Source organism: Taudactylus pleione, unplaced genomic scaffold (assembly GCF_031769625.1).
Source record: "Taudactylus pleione unplaced genomic scaffold, aTauple2 ptg000479l, whole genome shotgun sequence".
Lineage (NCBI taxonomy): Eukaryota > Metazoa > Chordata > Amphibia > Anura > Myobatrachidae > Taudactylus > Taudactylus pleione.
The window spans coordinates 368,538-392,017 of NW_028284881.1; the positions used below are offsets into that span (position 1 = coordinate 368,538).

Genomic DNA, 23,480 nt, shown 5'->3' on the forward strand with positions numbered 1-23,480 from the left:
CTGGTGTGTGAGGACGGGTAACGTGCCTCTATATTACATGCTGCTGTTATTGATGTCAAAACCTTGGAGAGAAAGTACCAACCAATCAGTGTCTGTCATTTTTTACAGAAAATGAGCTGATTGGTTGGTACTTTATCTCTCTCCAAAGTTTGATACGTCTCTCCCTATTGGGTCTATTTATTAATGATTGTATTTGCAATGTGATATGGGTTATCTGATTGCAGGGTATAAAAAAAAGCATGTGCAGGGACAGCAGCTCTGAAAGGAGCCCATCCCAGTGATGTGCTGGGAGTGAAGTGGCAGCATCACTACTGTGTCGGGACTCCAGTGCTTGCGCCGCGGCCATTGCCATGGGAGGGTTCCTATGGTCTCTCTCCTGGTGGTTTTTGTGATGTGTAGCCCATAAGCCACAGCGGGCTACCATCATCTTCAGATGGTGGTAGCAGCAGGGGCCAATCTCCTGTATGCATTGCATTCCAGAAGTTGGTAAATATGGCAGCTTTGCATCCCCCATAGAAACTTATGGAGGTTGCGGCTGCCGGCGGGAATGGATGGCTTGCAGCAGGTATTTGAGATATTTGCTGCAGTCCCTCTGTCATACATTTGGGGGATACTAAATTTTTGTCTTTGGATGCCAGTCTTCTGACTTCCAGGGTTTTGGCGGCAGCAGTCTCTGCTCGCCGGTCTTTGTGGCTTCGTTCTAGGAGAGCAGATGCGGATTCTAAGAAGGGCCTGGAGGCCTTACCCTTTAATGGGGAGATTTTGTTCGGTCCTGACCTGGACAAGATTGTTGATACCTTGGCAAAATCTAAGTTGGCGTTTCTGCCGTCAGCAGCTGCGCCTTCTAAGGCTAGGACCTCAGCCTTTCAGTCCTTTTGGACTCTGGGTCAGTCCTTCCCCAGGCAATCGTCAAACAAAGAAGTAGGCCTGGAGCACTAGACACTCTGCTTCCAAGCCAGACGATAAGCCTTCAGCCTGATGGGACGGGCCTCTCTCTGGGGGATCTGGCTTCTGCCGTATCTAGATGACCTCTTTTTGCTGGCAGGCTCGCTGGAGGTACTTCTGCAACATCTGTGCCTAATGATCGCTTGTCTGCAAGCGCACGGGTGGCTGATAAACTGGAAGAAGTCCTCCCTCATTCATGTTGTCTCATGGGCCCTGCCTTTACCCAGATCTGGGTCGTCTGTCTTTGACGGCGTGGCTCTTGAGACATCCGTCTTAAGGTCCCGAGGTTTTTCCAGCTCAGTCATCAGCACAATGCTACAGGCGCGCAAGCCTGCTTCCGCCAGGATTTACCACAGAGTGTGGCATACTTATTTTCAATGGTGTGAGTCCAGAAACTACGATCCTCAAGCGTTTCGTGTTTCTAGGATTTGGGTGTTCCTTCAATCTGGATTGGACCTAGGTTTACGCCTCGCTTCTTTGAAAGTTCATGTGTCTGCAACTTCTGTGTGGTTCCAGTGTAGGATCGCTACTCTGCCTGATGTCCGCACCTTTTTCCAGGGTGTTCTCAGGATTCAGCCTCCCTTTGTTCTACCAGTGGCTCCTTGGGATTTGGCAGTGGTGCTTCGGGCCCTGCAGGGTCCTCCATTTGAACCTCTTGAGTCGGTGGAACTCAAGTGGATGACAGTTAAGACTGTTTTTTCTCCTGGCGATTGCTTCGGCCAGAAGAGTGTCAGAATTGGGCGTGCTTTCTTGCCGTTCTCCTTATCTGATTTTTCACCAGGACAGGGCAGTGCTTCGCACCTGTCTGGGTTTTCTTCCTAAGGTGGTCTCTAAGTTCCACATTAATGAGGAAATTGTTGTGCCAGCATTTGTCACCTGATCTCTCGGCTGGTGAGGCTTCCTTAGATGTTGCCCGTGCCCTCAAAGTTTATGTGGACCGGACTAGTTCCATTTGGAAGTCTGATTCTTTGTTCGTTCGTCCTCTTTGGTTTTCACAAGAGGAGTTGGCCTGCCAACAAACAAACTTTGGCCCGTTGGCTTCATTTGGTTATTTGTGAGGCTTATTCACAGGAGGGTTTACCTGTTCTGGCCTCTGTTAAGGCTCATTTCACTCGGTCTGTGGGTCCCTCATGGGCTGCTGGCCGTGGCGCCTCGGCTGTTCAGCTGTGTAAGGCGGCCACTTGGTCTTCCATACAGACTTTTGTAGGGTTCTATGCGTTTGACACCTTCACCTCTCAGGATGCATCCTTCGGGCGCCGGATTCTCCTTTCAGCGCAGGAGCGTCCCCGCCCTTAGTTGTACTGCTTTGGGACATCCCCAAGGTCAACCCTGTGGACCCCCTATGGAACCTGAAGTAGAAAACAAGAGATATGGTAAGAACTTACCTTTGTTATCTCTGTTTCTACGAGGTCCATAGGGTTCACAGGGCGCCCGCCCTGACGCACCTGGCTTCATATGGGCTATGTGGCTGGTCATCGGTTTACCGTCTCCCTTTCTGTGAGTATGGTTCTTGTGTGTTCCAGTCTTCCTTCTCTCTGTTTTTTTCTCCTCTGGCCTTGGCTACTTACCAACTGATGGGCCTGTGGCTGGGGCAGGGTATAGAGGAGGATGGACCCAGTGCATCCTGGGAGCAGCAAAAGCTTTAACTGCGTGGTGCCCGTGGATCCAGATCCAGCTATACCACAAGGTCAACCCTGTGGACCCTATGGACCTCGTAGAAACAGAGATAACAAAGGTAAGTTCTTACCATATCTCTTGTTTTATTTGCTATCACATTATGGGGCATATTTATTAAGCGCTATTTGTGTGAAATACTCCTTTTGGAGTATATCTGCATTACTTAATTTATACCTCTGATGTATTAAGAGGGTCCTGCAGCAGGTATCTATTTCTTTTTTTTTTTTTTTTAAACATCCAAAAATGACATGTAATTATTTGGCCAATTAAGCTAACTGAAAACTTTTCAATGCCTAATTAGTCATTAGGGTCATGTCCAAGGGGTTCTGTTCTGTGTTCTGAAATTTTTACTGTAAAATAAAGGTTTAAACTAGTTGGATGAAAGTTGGTCTAGTGTGTGGCCAACCTTAGAGTCCTTTCTGTGATGTGTACAAAAACATTGACATGATATGTAGAATAGCTACATTAAAATCTTCATGCTTTACATGTTGTCCAAAGGCATTGCAAGATAGAGGATGTCGTACGTCTGAGACGTTTGCACATGTGCTTGGAAAGGTATGGGTAATATATTTATTAAGTAATTATCTAATTAGCATAACTACCAACTGTCTCTTCTATAGTGAAATCTTGCCATCCTTCAATTCTTAAATACTTAAGTATTTTGGAATATTTATGGGCACATAATTTTAGATTTTTACTAATTATCCCTAGGAATATAAGCTTAGATCAAGTACTTAATATGAATAGTCTACTAAACAGTGTCCAGACTATTAAATTAATTACAATTAAGTGAAACAAATTGCACTCTATAAGCTACATAACTAACAACCTGAACATTGCATCGCCCGCCCGACGAGCCAACCGATCCGACGATTTGGTAAGTGTTTTGCACAAACTATGGGCCTGATTCAGCAAAGAACGCAGATGCTAGTACGCACGCAATCGGTCGATGTTTGTGCTCTATGTATACATCGCAGTATGCGTGCGCGAACTAGCAATTGCGATGGGAACTGCGATTACTGACCCTACGCAGACCCACAGCACAGTGATTGACAGGAAGTGCCGTTTGTGGGTGGTGACGGGGCTGTTCGGGCGAACCCAGGAGTGCCAGTGCGTTTCAACGCCATTGCAGGGGCGTGCATAAATTATCCACTGCGTGGCCATAAGCAGCCATAGCACTGATAGCGTGCGTGGCTGGTAGCAATTTCTGAATAAGGTTAGGGCTTGTGCAAGTGTGCGTATGGGTCCGATGTTACCGATGGCTTCGCTATGTTCCCCTAGTATACGGATGTGAGTAAGGGGAAGTGGGCGTCCTTATGTCAGTATGTGATCGTAATGTGAGTGCAAACATTTGAATATCACCGCTGATATTAGCAACTGCGGTGTGTGCGTATAAGTAGAATAGCGATCCATAGTGAATCAGGTCCTATATGCGCAAACACACTTACCAATCGCTGCCCTATATGTGTGGACACAGGAACCAGTAGTGATGTCATTGATGGTGGTTGCTGTGGCCAGCCTATGGGTCGGTCGATCGCCCATACACTCAGGCAGATGTGCACGTTATATCTTTCAGATATATTGCATCTGCTGCACTGCACAGCCGACATGATATATTTGTGAACGTCTGACGGTCTGGACGATAAATCGTTCATTGTCTATGGGAACGATATATTGTCCATTGTGTACGCAACAGCTTGTTTGTATTTACACACTTCGATTTTCAGGGCTCATTCATGCCAAATGTACTACTGGTGCAAAGATGTTTGGTATCCTGATTGAAGATCGACAATGTATATGTCGACACCAGATAGTTGCCATGCAATAGGTCGATAGTGCAGAAGGCTGATAGGGTTAAAAGGTTCACAGGGTCAGAAGGTTGACAAAAAAAAAAGTCAAGACGTTTTTTATGGTTTTTAAAAAATGTTAAGGTTAAGCTGTTGGATAGGATTAGGCACTTGGGGGACAGTTAGGCTTAGGCACTAGGGGGGTTAGTGTTATGCACTGGGGGAGGGTTAGGATTAGGGTTAAATGACAAAAAGCAAATGTGTCGGCCATTTGTCACTGTCGACATTATGCACTGTCGACCTTTTGTCACCGTCAATCTATTGTATGTCGACGATCTGGTGTCATCTGTCGACCTTTACGTTGTTGATCTTTTGTATCACAACCAACACATTGCTGCAGTGTCTGGAAACACTATATTTGGTTATGGAGATGCATTGATTTCTTACAGCCATGCAAACTGAGGTCACAGAAGCAGATTTAAGTTTGCTTTGAGCATGACTGAAAGACTAGTGTAATCCTGTGACTCTCCACTCTGGTCAGTGACTGTCAAAGTGGTTGGTTGAAAAACATTCAGCAAGCATAGTTTATAGTGAAGCAACTAAAATCAATCACAGAGAAGGGCCTATTTAGAAATATTGGATCGAATATATACAGGCAATATTAACGCGATAATTATCTATTATTACTTTTCCCAACTATTCAGAAAAATATGTTTTTCAGGGACAGTGCTTGCGTAAACAGGCTGTCCATGTGAAGTCTCTACCAGGTTTGCTTTTATTCCAGCCGGAAATAATATACAAATATAATATACATATATAATTCATTAACACGCAAATATATACACTGTATATATATAGTGTGTCAAGCAGTGTATGCTGGACACACGATGCCGAATGAGGGGAGGAGAGTGGCAGGAGTTGCAGCCGCCTGCAGGGACTGATGGGAATAGATCCATCTGTCCCTGCAGTTTTTTCAAGACATAAGGAATTTCTGCTGATAACACCACATTCAGATGGCATTAATTAAAGTAAGAATTTATCTTCTCTGTGATACTTAAATCATAGCTGTGATACCTAAATCATGAGGAAAACTTTCCTTTCTACATGATTTAAGTAACACGTTTGCTTGCTAAATACGCCCCCAAATCTATAACACTAGGTCAGTGGTTCCCAAACTTTTTTGAATCACGGCGCCCTAGTGTATCAGCATTGTTTTCACGGCACCCCTAAGCCAAAAGTTTGTTATTCAGAAATTCAGAAAAAATGTAGTGAAGTAAATTGCGCTCACCTGTCGTCCTAAGGTACAGTTATGTGGTGGTGGACAGGTCTGCTCTTCTGTTTGCCCACATACGGTATTTACATTACATTGACCATAAATTCAATTTGGCGCTGGACCACCAACCTGAGGCACCCCTGCAAGTGTCCTGAGGCACCCCAGGGTGCCAGGGCGCACAGTTTGGGAACCACTGACCTAGTAAGTTATTCCAGTTATTTGATCTCAGCCTATACTCTCAAATGCTGTTGTATTTCATGCAAGCTGAAGGAACTTGTATTCTAGAAGTGTTCCATACTTCCCTTAATACTTGTGTGGTATTGTTTTAGTATGTACATGCTGTTTATATGGAGTTTTATTTTGTTACCAAACTTGAGATATAATTAGAATTTTGGTAAGTTTATTTTCCCTTTGTTTATAATAAAATACCCTTACATTCTATAGAGTATATTGGACATATAAGCACCTTAATTAACTGATTGCACAGTGTACCATATATATTTTAATTGTATCCCACTGTTTTAGGTTAAAAAAGAAGTGGAGAGAAGAATGAAGTTAGCTGAGGAATCAATGCAAAGGAAAGCCGACATTGAACTCTGTTATAAACCACTGCACCCTGAGGTGTATGTTTTACAGGTAACTGAATCCTCTTTGTGTAGTCTTAACACTTAATTGGCCTAGAATAATGCCATAATCATTTTTGTTGTAGGAGTCTATGGTACATGGCTGTGTGTTCTCCATTTTATTTGTCCAGTAGCAGTTAACTTAAAATTATTAAATAGATTTCTTCTTCACAGTCCATAAGGAACACAGGCAGAGACTATGGGGTATAGGGTGGAGCAGGAGGAGTCCGTGCACCAACTAGTTATACTTCTTCTCCCAGCAGCCCCAGCTCCTTCCCCCTATACCCCGCCCCCAGCCTCATGCAGGCCAGTTTAGTCTGGTGCCCTGCAGGAGCAAGGCACATGTTAGAGACTGCTCTGCAGTCTAAACTTCTTTTATTTAAATGTTATGTATTTTACTACCTGTATTTTTTTCTATGAGCGGGCAGCGCTAGGCGTCCTATAGGACGCTCCTACTGCAGCTCCACCAACCCCCAGTGGCCGCAGCACTGGCGAGCGGGTCAATGACTGGCCAGTCCCACAGCACACTCCGGGGACCCGCAGCCGGATGCCGGGGGAGGGAGCACCAACGGTGCTCTAAGGTAAGAGTGGCTCCCTGCTTACAGGAGGCCGCACTGTAGCGGCTGTTACCACTGGTGTGGGAGATCACCGACGGCACTGACAGCTGTGTGCAGGTATTTGTTTACTAACTTTCTTCTGAAAATCCCTCGTCTATAAAGCCCCGCTTATTGTGTGGTGAGGTCACATTCATTGCACTCCCCCTTTTATTGCACACAGTAGTTTACCTAACTGGTGTGTGGGGACTGCCCTGGATTGCGGTACCAGGTTTTCCAAGGGCAAAGCACCCAGGGATGCTTCAGTGTTGTGTAACTGCAGGATTTATACCTCTGTACTTTCTCCTCAGGCTCAGTACCACGAAGGGCTCTATGTCCGGTGTTTTTCGCAAATTCGCAGCCAGAGTTAGTCAGCCATGACTACCTCTCTTATAGGTAAGGTTGCAGTTGGCTAGTGCACGTCCTCTGCAGTGCCAGAGTACGTCCATCACACGGACTGGCAACTCCAGGGCCCACTCCCCCTACTAGTATCCCTACTGGGGCCTAGCTGGGTCCTTTATAGCATTCCGCCTTAGGAGCCATGGATGCAGCCCTTCTCGCTTTAATCGCAGGTGTCTGCATCTTTTCAGCAGAGGCTGGACGGGAACCGTACTTCAGGTGCTAGTCTAGATAGAGCTGCGTCCCTGTCCGGTTATAACAGCTCACTGGGACATTATGTCTAATGTTTCAGACAAGACCTTCGTCTATCCCATACTTCAGCTAGATGTAGACGCCCGGTTTAACAGAATAAGAGCTGTTCTTCGCTTCACTTGGGGGTATAGCTCAGTGGTACAGCATTCGACTGCCACTCCACCCTGGACACGCCTGCTCCACCCTGAACACACCTGATATCGTCTGATCTCGGAAGCTAAGCAGGGTCAAGTATGGTTAGTACTAAAACCGCCTGGGAATACCAGGTGCTGTAGGCTTCAGACCACTAAAGTTAGCACTTTGGATCATCAGTGAGATTGATCCTTACCTGTTCCTCCTTTTGGAGGAACAGACGTGATGACTGGGGGAGGCTGAGTATGTGTTTACCCTGATCCCCAGCACTGCCCTGACCGAACCAGGGTGGGTGTCATTCTGATACCTGACAACTGCACTGATGATCGATGGTTACAAGCTTCGGTAGGCGGTTTCTACAGAATTCCCGTCTTTTGCACAGTGAGTGGACCTTCTATGGCACCTCCATGTTTCTTAAGCACATCACCTCATTCAGTTCTCTGCCTGCTGAGTGCTCAGTGGATGCTCACATGGCTGGCCTAGTCAAAATCGCTACCTTTCTAGTCCAAATACAGCATCCCTTGGGATCCAACGGACAGGACAATGGAATTTCCTTCAAGAGGGACTTATATTCTGCAGACGCTATCGCGCTTCCAGCCCTGACTTCTGCTCGTGAAGCTACAGCCATTGGAGGTTGGACGGATGCTCTTCAGAGAGACTTAAGCTGCCCATCCACTAGGCGATTAAACCTAGCGATTGAGCCTTAACGTCTGTCATGCAGTTTAATGTCTAATACGACCAGTTATTCGCATGCACGCTGGTCGTATCGGAAATCTATCATCGGGCAAACAAGCTGGTTAACCTGACGATAACGTCAGGTTCAGCATGTTACCAGATGATTGAGCCTGCACTGAACGACTGCTCTTTCAGTGTAGGCACATCACAGACATGGAAACGACAGCACGATTACAATGTCGTAATCATGCTGTCGTTTCTATGTCGTGTAGTGGATGGGCAGCATTAGATCAGTTTCCAATTGGAACGAGCTGCGTCAGGTGAGAACATCAGAGGGTGGCCTCATATAGGAGAGGCAACAATAGATACTGGCATCCTGAATTTTTCAGATGTCAGCATCCTTGATGGCTCCGGCTTCATTTCTGAAGTGCTGACTCAGACTTTAGAAAGGCCTTAGGGGCTCTTCTGCTTTCAGGTCATTCACTGAGGTCCTGTTTTGGACAGGATTGTAGCCACAATGACGGCGTCCAGGACGGCCTTCCTCCCTTCCATGACCTAGGTCGCGAATTTCAAATTTTTGCTCCTTTAACTGGAGAGAAGGGCCAACCTTTCTCCAGGCTCCGGGTTACTCTTACTAGGCCCCAAGCTAAACAGCCCAGGCCTACCAGTTATCCTACCTCCAGGCATACTGACAGGCTGGCGCTTGACAAGGCAGGCCACCACCTGGAGGGCTCCCAGCGTGGGAGGCAGTTTCCATCACCTGGATGGCGACGGCGTAGGATGCCTGAGGGTGAGGTTTTCTCTCCTGGGGCTACGCCGTAGCCTTTCATTAAAGGTTTCAGATCCTATTTTTTTCATAGGCTTTCCGGTCCAGACAAGGTAGAAACACTGGGTGACTCTGTTCACACCGTGCTGGTCTCCAGAATACGTGTCCCAGTTCCCCTTAGAGAGGCCAGGACTTTTATGCCATTCTCCTTTTTGTTCACCTTGAAATCCTCAATAGGCTTTTTGGTGAGTCCGTATGGAGTCTCCATCATTCTGGCACTGACTCTGGTGGATCTCAGGGCCTCCTTGGATTTCCGGGAGGCATATTTGCAGATTCCTATCTGACCCAGTCACCAGAGTTCCTCTGGCTTGCGTTAACCAGAGGAGTATTTTGTTTTTCAGACATTGCCATTTGGTCTTTCCAGGGACCCTCGACTTTTAACGAAATCATGGTAAATCATTTCCGCCACGGGCATCAGGCTTCTACCTTTTCTAAACGACCTTATGATCCTTGCTCGGTTTCCGAATGTTTTCAAGAAACACATCAGCCTCTCAATAGGTCTCCTCCAGTCCCATGGAAAGCTCATCAATGGGATCTATTCCACCTGGACTACGTTGTAGGAGATGTACCATCTGGGAGCCTTGCTGGATTCCAGGGTTCAGTGGGTCTTTCTCTCACCAGAAAAGCTTAGGACCTATAGGCCAGGATTCACAGAGTTTTTAGTAATTGCTGAATGTTAATACACTCTTACATTCAGATCTCGGGCTCATGTGTCTCCACATTCGTCGTGGCGGAGTATGCCCAGTTTCACTCCCGGCCTCTTCAGATGGAGGATGGTCCCTGTGGAACAGGTCACACCGTTAGCTCACACCTTTCCTGGGAGGTTTGGCTTTTCCTCTTGTGATCCAGGTGTCCCGCTTAGACAAGGGCTGACCCCTTTGGGATTCTGCATGGGGTACAACCTTCCAGGGTCAGTGAACTACTTCCTTGAGCCGAGTGCCAATCAACTTTGTGGATCACCGAACAATCTTCTGAGCTTACTGCCTGGCTCGGTTGCTCCTACAACATGGTCCAGTCCAGGTTCAATCCAATAATGTGACTGGCACCGCCTACAACCCGCACTCACGGCGCATTGAAGTAGGTGAGTTGCATTCTCATCTGGACAGTGTGTCGACTTCTGGCTATGTTGGTAGTCTTCCTCCCCAGAGTCCGGGATGGGGAAGAGAGCTTCCTTGGCCACCTGAGCATCCACCCAGATGAATAGGGCTTCATCCAGACGTCTTTCAGATCCTAGTTCTTCGCTGATGGTGGCCAGACATTGCCTTGTTGGCATCTTGACTGCCGAGGTACTGCCCCCGTACCAGGGTTCCGGGGGCCCTTCGGGTGGATGTCTTGCCGTAATCCTGGTTACCTCCTATTGGCCTTGGTGAGTTTGGTGCTCAGATCTTCTATCAACGCTCTGCTGTATCTTCCTTCTGGCTGGATCCTCTGTCTCAGGGCCCGTGCTCTTGACTCCTCAGTCTTGAGCACTACAGGGTTCTCCAGGTCAGTCATTCGTACTATGCTGTATGCCCGTAAGTTCTCCTCAGCAACACTTTGTCACTGCTTTGGAGGATTTCCTTCGCTTGGTGTTCTGACCAAAATTATTTTCCCAGAGTGTTTCCCTCTCTTGGGTCCTTTCCCTTCTGCAGGTGGGCCTGGATTTTTCCCTCCACTTCTCTGCTTGGAAGTTGCAGGTTTCCATAATTGCTGTCCTTTTCAGAGACACACTGCTCTGATGTCTGACGTACGAACTTCCCTTCAAGGTGTTCTCCTTGGACGGTGTTGTTCCTCGGCTCCTTGGCCTTTGTCTTTGGTGTTTCGAGCTCTTCAGTTATCGCCCTTGGGCTCTGCTGACATTTGTTGGCTTACTTGGATGACCGCTTTCCTGCTCCCGGTGAGTGTTTCACTGGGATGCGTTGTCCTTTTCCTCCCCAGTGTGGTTTTTTTCACTGGGACTGGGCTGTTCTTTGTATTTGCTTTAGCTATCTTCCTACGGTAGTCTCTCTGTTTCTCATCACCCAGGATTCTTTGGTCCCTGTGTTTCAGGCACCTATTTTTCTACGGAAGAGGCCTCTTATGATTGTGCCGGCCCTGCGGGTCTTTGTTGTTAGGTCTTTGTTGTTGTTAGGACTCAGGTTCACAGTGGCACGGATCCCCTTTTTGTCCTCTTTGAATTTATTTAACGGGACTGGTCAGTTTCCATACGGGACTTAGCCAGTTGGCTCCGTTTGATTTTCCGTCACGCTTCTGCAATGGCGGTCCTTTCTGTTTTGGGATAAGTATCAGCCCGTGCCCGCTTATCTCCGTATTCAATTAGGAATCAGCGAAAACGGGATCTGGCGGAAAAGTAATTATCGAAAAGTCCTGTCACTTTTGGGGAAATCAGCCTGTCACCCCCCAAAAGATGGTCTGACATGGGGGATCACTATGGGTACCCCGAAATTGGCCTGCTAAAGGTAATCAGGGTTTTAAACAGCCGCAGCAGGTGCATAAATGCGTCTTTGAAGAACAGCATTTAGCTTTATTTTTTTGAAAAAAAAAAAATGAGTCCCATCAAATTTGGGGTACATGAAAATGGGTGCAAGTATATTTTTAAGTCCCAAAATTTTTTTTTCAAAAACCACCTGCCGCATTCTAAAAAACACCTGCCGCATACTTGGGGATCCCCCCTGACTCTATTTCGCTAGTTTTTAAGTATGGCACCCAACTTTTTTATTTTTGGCCCCCCCCCCCAAAAAAAAATAAAACCTCTTTTTTTGGGGTGTCCTATTGAACTTTTCACATTTTTTGGACACAGATACCTTTTTAAGGGACATTCCAAGGGGTGCAGGGTACTTTTTTTTTTAAAGTGCACCCCAAAACCCCAATTCTGCACTTTTTTTCGACACCTAAACAGTGGTGAAAACTTATCCTCGTTTTTTACAAAGACTTTTCGCACCTGCGAAAAGTCTTTGAAATTGAATATGGGGATAAGTGAAAATGGCGAATATGACGACATTGGCGATAAATTATCGCCGATAACGGACTTTTCGCTTCTAATTGAATATGACCCTAAATCTTCTCAGTTGAATTACTTATGGTGTAAATGTCTTAATCTGAAAACTGGGTCTGATAATTAGTTTTATTATTTTTATCATTACAAGGAAACGTTTTTAACAGAAGAATTTTTGGAAGCTGTCCATTTCTGTATGTCTCCCCATGCAAGTCTGGAAGGTCTCTTAAACCACATTCATTCAATTCCAGGTAGTGTAAATATTAGTTTCGTAACCTGAATTTTAATTGACTTTAAGACTAAAATATGTATTTATTATTGTTATTTATATAATGCCAAAATGGTTCACAGTGCTGTACACAGGGGTAAACACACACAACAAATTGCATAGATACAAACTTATATTGCCAATTGCATAACTTTACATAGGTATACAATGACAGTGTTTAAATTACATAATTATGTAGAGAATACAAAAGGGAGAGGACCCAGTTTACAGGACCTTACATTCTAGGGGATGGGCAGACACAGAGAGAAGAGAAGATATGGGGAAATCAGTGGTTGGGAAGTTAAGTGGAATGGTAGTAACCAGGCTTCATTGAATAAATAAGTCTTAAGAGCACATTTAAGGGTTTAAGGAAAGTCTGATTGGGTGGAGTTTAGGCTGAAATTGTAGGACATAGCCACCATCAGGGGGGTACAGCTGGTACCAATGTACCTGGCACAGGCTCAGATGGGGACCTGCACTGAGTGATGCCCTGGCTGTTGCAGGGTGACACTACAGGTTTGTGAGCACCGGAAGCTGACATACTTTTGGGCCCCCATACAAGTTGAAGTGCGGCAACGCCACCTCCACCATCTTGGTGTGCACGTTCTGCATGGCCGCTGCTCCATCCCCCGCTCCTCAGCCCCCACCGCCATGTTCTCTAACCATCAGCGCTTTGCTCATGCGAGACACCTTGGCTATGGGCTTTGGAATCCACAGAGGTGCTCGGCTGGGATCACTGCTGGCGGCTGGCTGAAGGGTGATGCTTCTGCATAACAGTTTCAATAATACCACTTCCAAGTACCAGCATGGCAGGGAATAGACTGTATACAGTGGGTCCGTGCACTGCCTCATAGTCATCTCCTGAATCAGTTCTTTTAGTGTTGGCTACAGTCTCCCCTTGGCTATTCCTCCAGTGATGATGCCCTGGCTGCTCCTGAGCAGTTTCTGATGCTGCGGCTGCTTCTGTTAGCGGGACAGAGTCGCTATAACATTTTATTCCGAGGCTGCCCCCCACTCTCTGTCATCATCCCTCCCCAAGTCCTCTGACACCTTTCCTATCTCTGACCTTTTCATCGCCCCATCCATAAGAGTCACTTTGACTCCGCTCCCCACAGCTGGTGGCTAATGAACAAAAGTAGCATGTGAGAATGGAGGCAACACCGTGTTCAATGCCGCATAACTGAACCTAAAGATGACAGGTAAGTACAATTTTTGTCATGTGGAAAGGTCAGATGGAATGTAGAGTAGTCTGAGAAGCATATGGTGCATGTAAATACTGTTGGGGGGCTTCGTAGTTTCTATGTTTCCCGGGTTGGAGGGGGGGGTCCTGCCTCTGTATTGGGTGCCGCAATTTCTGATGGCAGTTCTTTGTAGATACAAGACTGGTTGAGGACTTTGTAGGTGAGTGAGGGGAGCTTTATTTTTTTTATTCTGCAGGGGACAGTGAGCCAATGGAATGACTGGCAGAGAGGGGGGGGCAAGGTAGAGTGGCCGAGACGGAAAGGAGTCTGGCAGCAGCGTTAAGAATAGACTGGAGTTCTGAGGCAGGAGTTCAGAAGACCAGAGAGGTGTAGATTATAATAATCTCAGTGAGTGATGATTATGACATGGATGACTGTTTTGGTATTTTACAGGTTGAAAAAAGGCCTGATCCTGGAGATGTTACAGTGGTTTCATTGACAGGATTGGAAAAGGGATTGAATATTTTGAACTAAAGAGTGCGCAGAGTCAAGGATGACACCGAGTTAGCGAACTGAGGGAACAGAGGAGAAAGAGTTGTTGACAACTGGGAAAAAAAGGGGACATTGGCGGTGGGAAAGACAGTGGGCCTGATTCAGAGTCGGGAATAGAGTGAGATATCTCTCTCAACTGATCATCTTGGTGAAACCATGCTGCACTGCAGGTGGGGAAGATTTAAAATGTGCAGAGAGATTTATATTTGGGAGGGACGTGTCCAAACTGACATCTAAAATGCAGTGTAATAATAAAGCAGTGCAGTATTTGTGAGCTACATGCAAAAGCAGCCAGTATTTACACTACAAAAAAATTGATGTATTTACAACCCTTGCATTGCAACATGGTTTGCCCAGGTACACAGTAAAGTGCTATCTCTCTCTCTATTCCCAACTCTGAATCAGGCCTGGTGTCTTCAGTTTTAGCATTGTTGTGTTTAAGGAAGTGTCTAAACATCCAGGAGGGGATGGCTGACTTATGCAGGTGACGCCGGAGAGGAAATAAGAGCAGAGGTTCGGGGGAAGAATTATAAACTTGGGTGTTGTTGACACAAAGGTGGGTATGGAGGCCAAAGGAGCTGATAAGCTCACCAAGCAAAGAGCTGTAGGAGGACAAAATAAAGGGAACTAAGGACTTTGAGGGATACCAAGGAAAGTGGAGAAATGAGGGGACGTGGAAATGCGTGTGCAGACAGAGAAGGAACATTTGGACAAGTAGGAGGTGAATTGCAGGCTATTCAGAGTTGTGTGTACGCAGAGATCCATCTGAATTTAGATGCATCTCTTACTCTAGGTATACAGATGTGTCCTCATACATCTAGCCTCAATATGCCATGCAGCGCGACTTGCCTGATGTGTGAGCTGCCAGGTCCCGTGCTACTCTGCTAGAATTGGGTGTCTGTTTTTTGCTGAAAACGTGTCTAAGTCGCAATACAATGTGACTAGGATGCACAAGCAGGACTGTGCTGATTCATTTCATAATGTGGCACTTGTATATCTGTGTGCACCTCAGTCTGTATATGAAGCACAACGGAACTTGGAATGAGAAATGCTGCTGCCGCTACATTCTAGCACTTCGTATACAGATTCAGGGACTCAGCCTCTCCTCACACTTTTAGTGCACGTGCATGCTCCCCTGGGTGGCGTTCACACAGGGTTCTGGGACACGATTTCAGCAATGATGTCGACGGCCACATCGCTACTTCACTGTGTGGGAGACTGAGCAGCAGGAGGAAATCTGTTCTGCATAGACCAGATTCCCTCAGTTACAGCCAGCGGACGGACACGGACGGCATGTTCACATGGGATGCAATTGTGTCAGAGAAAGTCCAGTGGTTAAGAGACAATCACTGTATGGTGCATATACAGTGCATCCGGAAAGTATTCACAACGCTTCACTTTTTCCACATTTTGTTATGTAACAGCCTTATTCCAAAATGGAATAAATAAATTTTTGTCCTCAAAATTCTACACGCAATACCCCCTAAGGACAACGAGTAAAATTTTTTTTTTGCAAATTTAATAATAAAAAAGAAAAACAAAGAAATCACATGTACATAAGTATTCACAACCTTTGCGCAATACTTTTGTTGATGCACCTTTGGCAGCAATTACAGGCTCAAGTCTTTTGTGATAAGATGCCACAAACTTCGACACACCTATCTTTGGGCAGTTTCACCCATTCCTCTTTGCAGCACCTCTCAAGCTCCATCAGGTTGGATGGGAAGCGTCGGTGCACAGCCATATTCAGATCTCTCCGGAGATGTTCAATTGGATTCAAGTCTGGGCTCTGGCCAGCACACTCAAGGACATTCACAGAGTTATCCTGAAGCCACTCCTTTTATATCTTGGCTGTGTGCTTAGGGTCGTTGTCCTGCTGAAAGATTAACTGTTGCCCCAGTCTGAAGTCAAGAGCGCTCTGGAGCAGCATTTCATCCAGGAGGTCTCTGTACATTGCTGCATTCATCTTTCCCTCTATCCTGACTAGTCTCCCAGTTCCTGCCGCTGAAAAACATCCCCACAGCATGATGCTGCCACCACCATGCTTCACTGTAGGGATGGTATTGGCCTGGTGATGAGCGGTGCCTGGTTTTCTCCAAACATAATGCCTGGCATTCACGCCAAAGAGTTCAATCTTTGTCTCTCATGGTCTGAGAGTCCTTCAGGTGCATTTTGGCAAACTCCAGGCGGGCTGCCATGTGCTTTTTACTTAGGAGTGACTTCCGTCTGGCCACTCTACCATACAGGCCTGATTGGTGGATTGCTGCAGAGATAGTTGTCCTTCTGGAAGATTCTCCTCTCTCCACAGAGGAATGCTGTAGCTCTGACAGGGTGACCATCTGGTTCTTGGTTACCTCCCTGACTAAGACCCTTCTCCCTGATTGCTCAGTTTAGACGGCCTGCCAAATCTAGGAAGAGTCCTGGTGGTTCCGAACTTCTTCCATTTACGGATGATGGAGGCCACTGTGCTCATTGGGACCTTCAAAGCAGCAGATATTTTTCTGTACCCTTTCCAAGATTTGTTCCTCGAGACAATCCTGTCTCGGAGGTCTACAGACAATTCCTTGGACTTCATGCTTGGTTTGTGCTCTGACATGCACTGTCAAGTGTGGGACCTTATATAGACAGGTGTGTGCCTTTCACATTCATGTTCAATCAACTGAATTTACCACAGGTGAACTCCAATTAAGCTGTAGCAACATCTCAAGGACAATCAGCGGAAACAGGATGCATCTGAGCTCAATTTTGAGCTTCACGTCAAAGGCTGTGAATACTTACGTACATTTGATTTCTTAGTGTTTTTTTTTTTTTATTAAATTTGCAAAAATCTAAAAAAAAACAAAAACTTTTTACACGTTGTCATTATGGGATATTGTGCGTAGAATTTTGAGGACAAAAATTAATTTATTCCATTTTGGAATAAGGCTGTAACATAACAAAATGTGGAAAAAGTGAAGCGTTGTGAATACTTTCCGGATGCACTGTATGTATCAGTGTGTGTACTTAGGGCCTGATTTAGAACCGCTCGCTCTGACAGAGCGCTCGCTCTGAATCAGGGCCGGGGCTTTTTTTTTTTTTTGGTGACCACCCACAACTATAGCGAGCGGTGAAGACCATCGCGACCATCGGGCTTGCGACGAGACCCTTGTGGTAGGGTCTCGTTCTTCACAAGCCCCAGAGAGCTTTCAGCTCTAACAGAGCCGGAAGCTCTCCACTGACCTCACTTGTGATGTCAGTGGGGCCACCCCCAAACGGCAGGCGTTCTCATGGGAACGCCTCCGTTTGGGCAGCCACCCCCCCGGCCCACCCACCAAAGGGGGCGAGCTGTCACTCAACATCGACAGCTCGTCCCCTTTGGTGCAAGACCCGGAGCTCCGTCGTGCGCATGTGCTGTGGGCCACCATCGACCCGGTTGCGAGCACTCAGTGCTTGCGACCGGGTCTGAATCAGGCCCTTAGTTGGCTGAACCATCATATTGTCAACCCAATTGTTGACGCAGAGATCACCAAATAATTGCTAGTGCGGTCAGCTTCTCTTGAAACCAGGGTTTGTATTATTTTAGAAAATTTCTCCTGAAAAGGAAAGCTCTGCTCACATCTGTCTATACTTCTGTCCTGCAAATAAATACATGCAGGCTGTTACCCTTACAAGAGCAGTTTATTGGTATGAAGAAGAATTCAGTGAGTACAATTGTTGAAATGGTTAGATGGCAGAGCAGTACTAATAATAATAATAGTACTAATAACCTTTTTTTAGTTTTTTATTATCTACATAATAAGCAAGAAAGCGTGTCTGTCTTTTGTCCTTTATACACGGCCAGAGTTTTGGACCTAGCTCTGCCAAATGTGGCATGGTGGTGTAGTTTTACCAGGATTAGGTTTTTGCATAGCTTTGAACTTCGTCAGGATCACACATTGTCGCACAACCGCTAAAAATGGAGACACTAAATTGCACAGGTTCCAGGGCTGGCTCCAGTGGAAATTGGCAGCCACTCAAAAACCTGTGAGAATGCAATAAAAGTATCCTTTTAACCTCTGAGCAAACTTGATGACTTTTGCAAATCCAGAGCCTCTGTGTTTACATGCAAGGGCGTAACCAGGGTGTCACGAACTCACCCGCACTCGGATCGCTAGCTAAGACGGATGGTCGTAACTGTTGATGTTTTAAGGTTACCTTATTCCAAATATATAAGTCCTGCCACCACCAAGAGTTAGACTGGGAGATGCCCCTCCCACTGCGGCTCTTTGGTTCGGCTTCACCAGAAAATATACTTTTTAAGTCAGTAGCATGTGGCCGTAATAGGCTGTGAGTTTAAGAATCACGGAATATTAGAACTAAAAATTAGGTTTTAATTTTAAGTAATTACTTCAAAATGTATGGTTACAAAAGGATACAAAGATTATAATACTGTAATTATTAAAAATTCACACAAGTTTCTAGCAATTTTGAGAGAGAAAAATAAAGGGGAAACAAAGTTCAAGTCACCTGTGCAAGATTGAACAATGGCAGAAGTGAGGTCTCTTCTTGGGGTATGGTGCATTCTAACCCTATGGCCTCACGTAAATGAACAATGACACAATGACTGATCACTGCACTCAGCTAATATTATACTGGTTGGACCCTGTCTCCTTTTACGTAGGGAAAGCTCCCCCCCCTTCTGGTTTGAGAGTATGGGGTGAGACAGGAGATCTAGGGAGTTTGACATCCTAGCTAAACTGGTACAGACGAGAGATCGTTTCATACCTTGCTACAATGAAGTGTCCCTGACTCCCCTTTGGTGTGTTCACAGGTTGCCTGGCTTCTCTACGGCATAATTTAGACTGGCTGTCTCACCGCCTTTTGGGCTAGCAGCTTACGTGAGCCTCTCAGCAGGGAATATCCTTGCTTTTGATCAGCATCTCAAAACAAAATAAACACACAATTTGTACATGCAAGTGCTTGCCTGCTCAATCCAGATGACTCCTAAGCAGTTATTAAACATTAATCATCCCTGCAGATCATATTTTAGGTGAGACAGGGTCCCCATCACCATTACCTCCCCCCTTTGATAGACACTAGAGTAGCGGCTTCCTAAAGATGCAATTCTGGTGGCATTAAGGGCTGCTGTCGTCTCCCTGTCGGGACAGAGGACCTAATTCAGACCCGCTCGCGAGCACTGAGCGCTCGCAAGCGGGCCAATGGTGCCCTAATGCGCACGACGGAGGGAGCTCCGTCGTGCGCATGTGCGAGACCCGCATAGCGACAGCCAAGCTGTCGCTATGGGTCTCACACCAAAGGGGGCCTGCTGTCGATGGTGAGTGACAGCACGCCCCCTTTGGTGGGCGTGGCTGCCCAGACGGAGGCGTTCCCATGGGAACGCCTACCATCTGGGTCCGGCCCCACTGACATCACTAGTGATGTCAGTGGGAGTGCTTTTGGCTCTGATAGAGCCAAAAGCACTCCTGGGCTTGCGGCAGCGAGACCCTACCGTAGGGTCTCGTCGCAAGCCCGAAGGTCGCGATGGTCATCTTTTTTTCCGCTCGCATAAGCTGTGGGTGGTCACCCACAGCTATGCGAGCGGCCAGGAGGCCGCTCCATTTTCATGTAGGAGGGCCCTGATTCAGAGCGAGCGCTCTGGTCAGAGCATCCGGCTCTGAATCAGCCCAGACTTCAAAGTTCCCGTGTTCTGAGCCCTTCCTGTGCTGAATCGTGAAGTTATACTGCTGAAGTACTATAGCAAACTCCACCCGAGTAACTTTCCGTTGTCACTGGAGATTCTGTGTAGCCAGCTCAAAGGATTATGGTCAGCGATCACGGTAAAGCCACATCCATGCAGATAAGACTGTAATTTCTGGAGGGCCCAGACTATGGCGAGACACTCTTTTTCCATGGTTGCGTATGCTAACTCGCAAGAAAGCAGCTTCCGGCTTAAAAACATAATGGTGTATTCTCCCCCATCAACTTGACTGAGCACGGCCTCCAACCCCATCAGTTTGGACTATGAACCTCCATCTAAAGTCAGGTTCCTGCAGCACTGATGCTTCTGACAGGCCTGTTTTCAAAGTGCCGAAGGCCTGCTCACAAGCCTCAGTCCAGTTTACTAATTAGGGAAGCTTCTTTTCTGGTAAATCTGTCAGGCACTTCGCAATTGTGCTGTACTGGGGCACAAACTTGCGGTAGTACCCTGCTGTCCCCAAAAAGGACAAGACCCTTTTCTTGGTCCTGGGGGTAGGCCCATGTAGCAATAGCCTCCACCTTCCCTGGCTCTAGACAGAGGTTACAACCCCCTAGTCTGTGTCCCAGGTACTGTACCTCCCGCATGCCCAGCTGGCGCTTTTCTGGTTTAATGTTCAGATGGGCTCCAGTGATCTGCTTTTCTCAAGTCTGTCTAAATATCGCAGTGTCATCCAAGTAAGCAACCGCGTGCCCCTACCGGCCCTTCAGCTGGTCAGTAACCAGGCACTGGAACAAAGCTGGGGCATCTTTCATCACAAAGGACATGACTAGAAATTCGTACATCCCAAATGGGGTGACAAATGCAGACTGCTCGCGGGCCTCGGGTGACAATGGGATCTGCCAGTACCCTCTGTTGAGATCCATAATGGTGACACAACACGCCGAGGCCACCTGACTCAACAGGTCATCCATCCTGGACATCGGATAGGCGACAAATACTGTGGCATTATTTAACCTCCTATAGTCCATGCACAACTGGGTGCCCCCACATTTTTTTGTGACCAGCACTACGGGTGCAGCCCATGAACTGCAGGACTTTTGTATCACCCATAACCTCAGCATCTCATCCACTTTTAGCTTAATTGCACTTAAAACCTCCAATGAAGCTCTGTATGCTGGCTGTCTAAGGGGGGTTTGGTTGCCTGTGTCTACGTGGTGTCTGACTAGGTTTGATTTTCCTGGCCTTCCTGTGAAGTGGGCCTGGTAGGGGTGCGTTGTGTTGGACAGCTGACTTCGCTGCACCCCTGTTAATTCTTCCCCATACTGGGCATCTGACAGGGTCCCGTCTGACGCGGCAGCTGCTGCTAGGTCGAGCAATGGGTCTGGTTCCTGTTCCTCGTCCAGGAGGCTGCAAACTGCTAGCACACATGTGTCCCTGTCCCAGAAGGCTTTGAGCATATTTACATGATAGACTCTATGCCTCTTCCTGCCGTCCTCTCTGGCAACTACATAGTTTACATAATTTATGGGTTGGACTGCAGTATACAAGCCTTCCCATACAGCCTGCAGTTTGTTTTGCCTCATTGGAATCAGCACCAGGACCTTCTGCCCTACTTCAAGTGTGCTCTCCCATACCAGAGCTTCTGTTTGGCTTGGGCAGCCTTGAGATTGCTCTAGGCCAAAGTCTGCATCCTTTCCATAAACTGCATAACGTACTGTACAACAGATGTCTCATGGGTGGCTAGCTTTCCTTCCCCGTCCTCTCAGATTAAATCCTAGGGAACGCGCACCTTGTGCCCGTATAGGAGTTCAAAGGGAGAGAAGCTGGTGGATTCCTGCGGTACGCAAAGAGGAGGTGCGGCAGGAATCGCTCCCAGGTTTTTCCCTGGGACTCCACAAAGTTCCTAAGCATTTGCTTCAGGGTACCATTGAACCGTTCCACTAGCCCATTCCTGGCCGGATGATAGGGCGAGGTGATCAGATGATCCACCTGTGTCCTTTTGCAGAGGCTCTGCATGAGGCTGGACATGAACTGCGTGCCCTGGTCTGTCAACATTTCCTTTGGGAAACCTACCTTGGAGAAAATGCTGATATGGGTGTCAGCTACCTTGTCTACTCTAATTGAGGAGAGGGCCACAACCTCTGAGTGCCGTAGTCTACCAGCATCAAGATGCTGATAGACAAGTTAAAAAAATAGATAAGTTAAAAAAAAAACACATTTACCCTCAAACATGGCCCATCCATGTTATGCCATACAGTAGTACCCCTTATACACATTATGCCATGCAGTAGTAGTGCCCCTTACACATTATGCCACACAGTAATGCACCTTGTAACATTTTAGCACACAGTAATGCCCTTTACAGATTATGCCACATAGTAGTAGTGCCCCATATAACACATTATTCCACACAATAGTAGTGCCCCTTATAACATTATACCACACATTATGCACCCCTCCCTGTGTCCCTCCAGCAGCCTTTCGCTTCCTTGTGTGCCATCAGCAGGCTGCAGGGCCCCCCTCAGCGGTCCTGACTGGACCGGCCCACCTTGCGTACGTGACTGGGTGCAGGGGGAGTGGCGGGCCACAGAGGCAGTTCGGGCACCATACCTGCTGCACCCAGGGTAGTTGCGCCACTGTTTGAATGCATGTTAGCAAAGAGTGGAGTCCTTTTTAAGATCAATGGAATGGGGTTATAGGCGAGGACAATGTAAACAAATGATGGCTGCAGGTGTACTTCAGGATCCAGTCTTCAAACCGAGCAATGCCTGGTATCCCAGCTAGTTTTAAGTGCATTTTAAATATATTGCTAAGACATACATAATAATTATCAGGTAATAATAAGAAAATGTGAATTGATATACATACTGTACTATTACTCAGTAACATTTGTTCCTTTTTTCTTTTTCTTCCATAGGAAAGAGAATCTATCGCTTCCCAGTATTTGTTCCACAGTTTTGCAATGACCTTGTGGAAGAACTTGAAAACTTTGAAGGATCACATTTGCCAAAGGGACGTCCAAACACCATGAATAACTATGGGGTACATTCTCCTTTTTAAATCAACCATTTCTATTAAAGACTTCTACAACCTACAAAAAAAAATCCTAACCATCTAGAATCTGTCCTAATATTACAGTATGAGATTATTCATAAAAGTATGAAGTTTTCTTTGATTTCCATAAGGCAGCATACATTTTGTTAGGGAACTTGTATCTTTTTGTTTTTAGTTTATTTGAAGGTACAGCAGAGGCAGTCACATGGAGCAGCCAGTCTTGTTTAGTATCCCTTCCCATGTGAAGGTACAGCGGAGGCAGTCACATGGAGCAGCCAGCCTTGTTTAGTATCACTTCCCATGTGCCGGTACAGCGGAGGCAGTCACATGGAGCAGCCAGCCTTGTTTAGTATCCCTTCCCATGTGAAGGTACAGCAGAGGCAGTCACATGGAGCAGCCAGCCTTGTTTAGTATACCTTCCCATGTGAAGGTACAGCAGAGGCAGTCACAGGGAGCAGCCAGTCTTGTTTAGTATCCCTTCCCATGTGAAGGTACAGCAGAGGCAGTCACAGGGAGCAGCCAGTCTTGTTTAGTATCCCTTCCCATGTGAAGGTACAGCGGAGGCAGTCACAGGGAGCAGCCAGTCTTGTTTAGTATCACTTCCCATGTGAAG

General features: G+C 46.7%; 1 protein-coding gene and 1 non-coding gene across 5 annotated transcripts in view; both read left to right on the top strand.

Moving 5' to 3' along the window:
* Positions 1-23,480, top strand: part of OGFOD2 (2-oxoglutarate and iron dependent oxygenase domain containing 2) — a 44,134-nt gene that overhangs the window by 764 nt on the left and 19,890 nt on the right. Inside the window, exons 1-5 of one of the 4 annotated variants that reach the window (XM_088449118.1) lie at positions 1-17; positions 3,121-3,177; positions 6,208-6,318; positions 12,308-12,407; positions 22,731-22,855. In XM_088449118.1, coding sequence (XP_088305244.1) covers positions 6,232-6,318; positions 12,308-12,407; positions 22,731-22,855 — 312 coding nt within the window. In that variant the 5' untranslated portion in view covers positions 1-17; positions 3,121-3,177; positions 6,208-6,231. Of the gene's footprint in view, positions 18-182; positions 2,681-3,120; positions 3,178-6,207; positions 6,319-12,307; positions 12,408-22,730; positions 22,856-23,480 lie in introns of those variants that run through there. The other 3 variants (XM_088449115.1, XM_088449117.1, XM_088449116.1) reach the window with 3 other exon arrangements.
* LOC148502878 (U8 small nucleolar RNA) lies at positions 7,855-7,986 on the top strand. The gene has a single exon (XR_015869958.1). It is a non-coding gene; the product is annotated as a U8 small nucleolar RNA (small nucleolar RNA).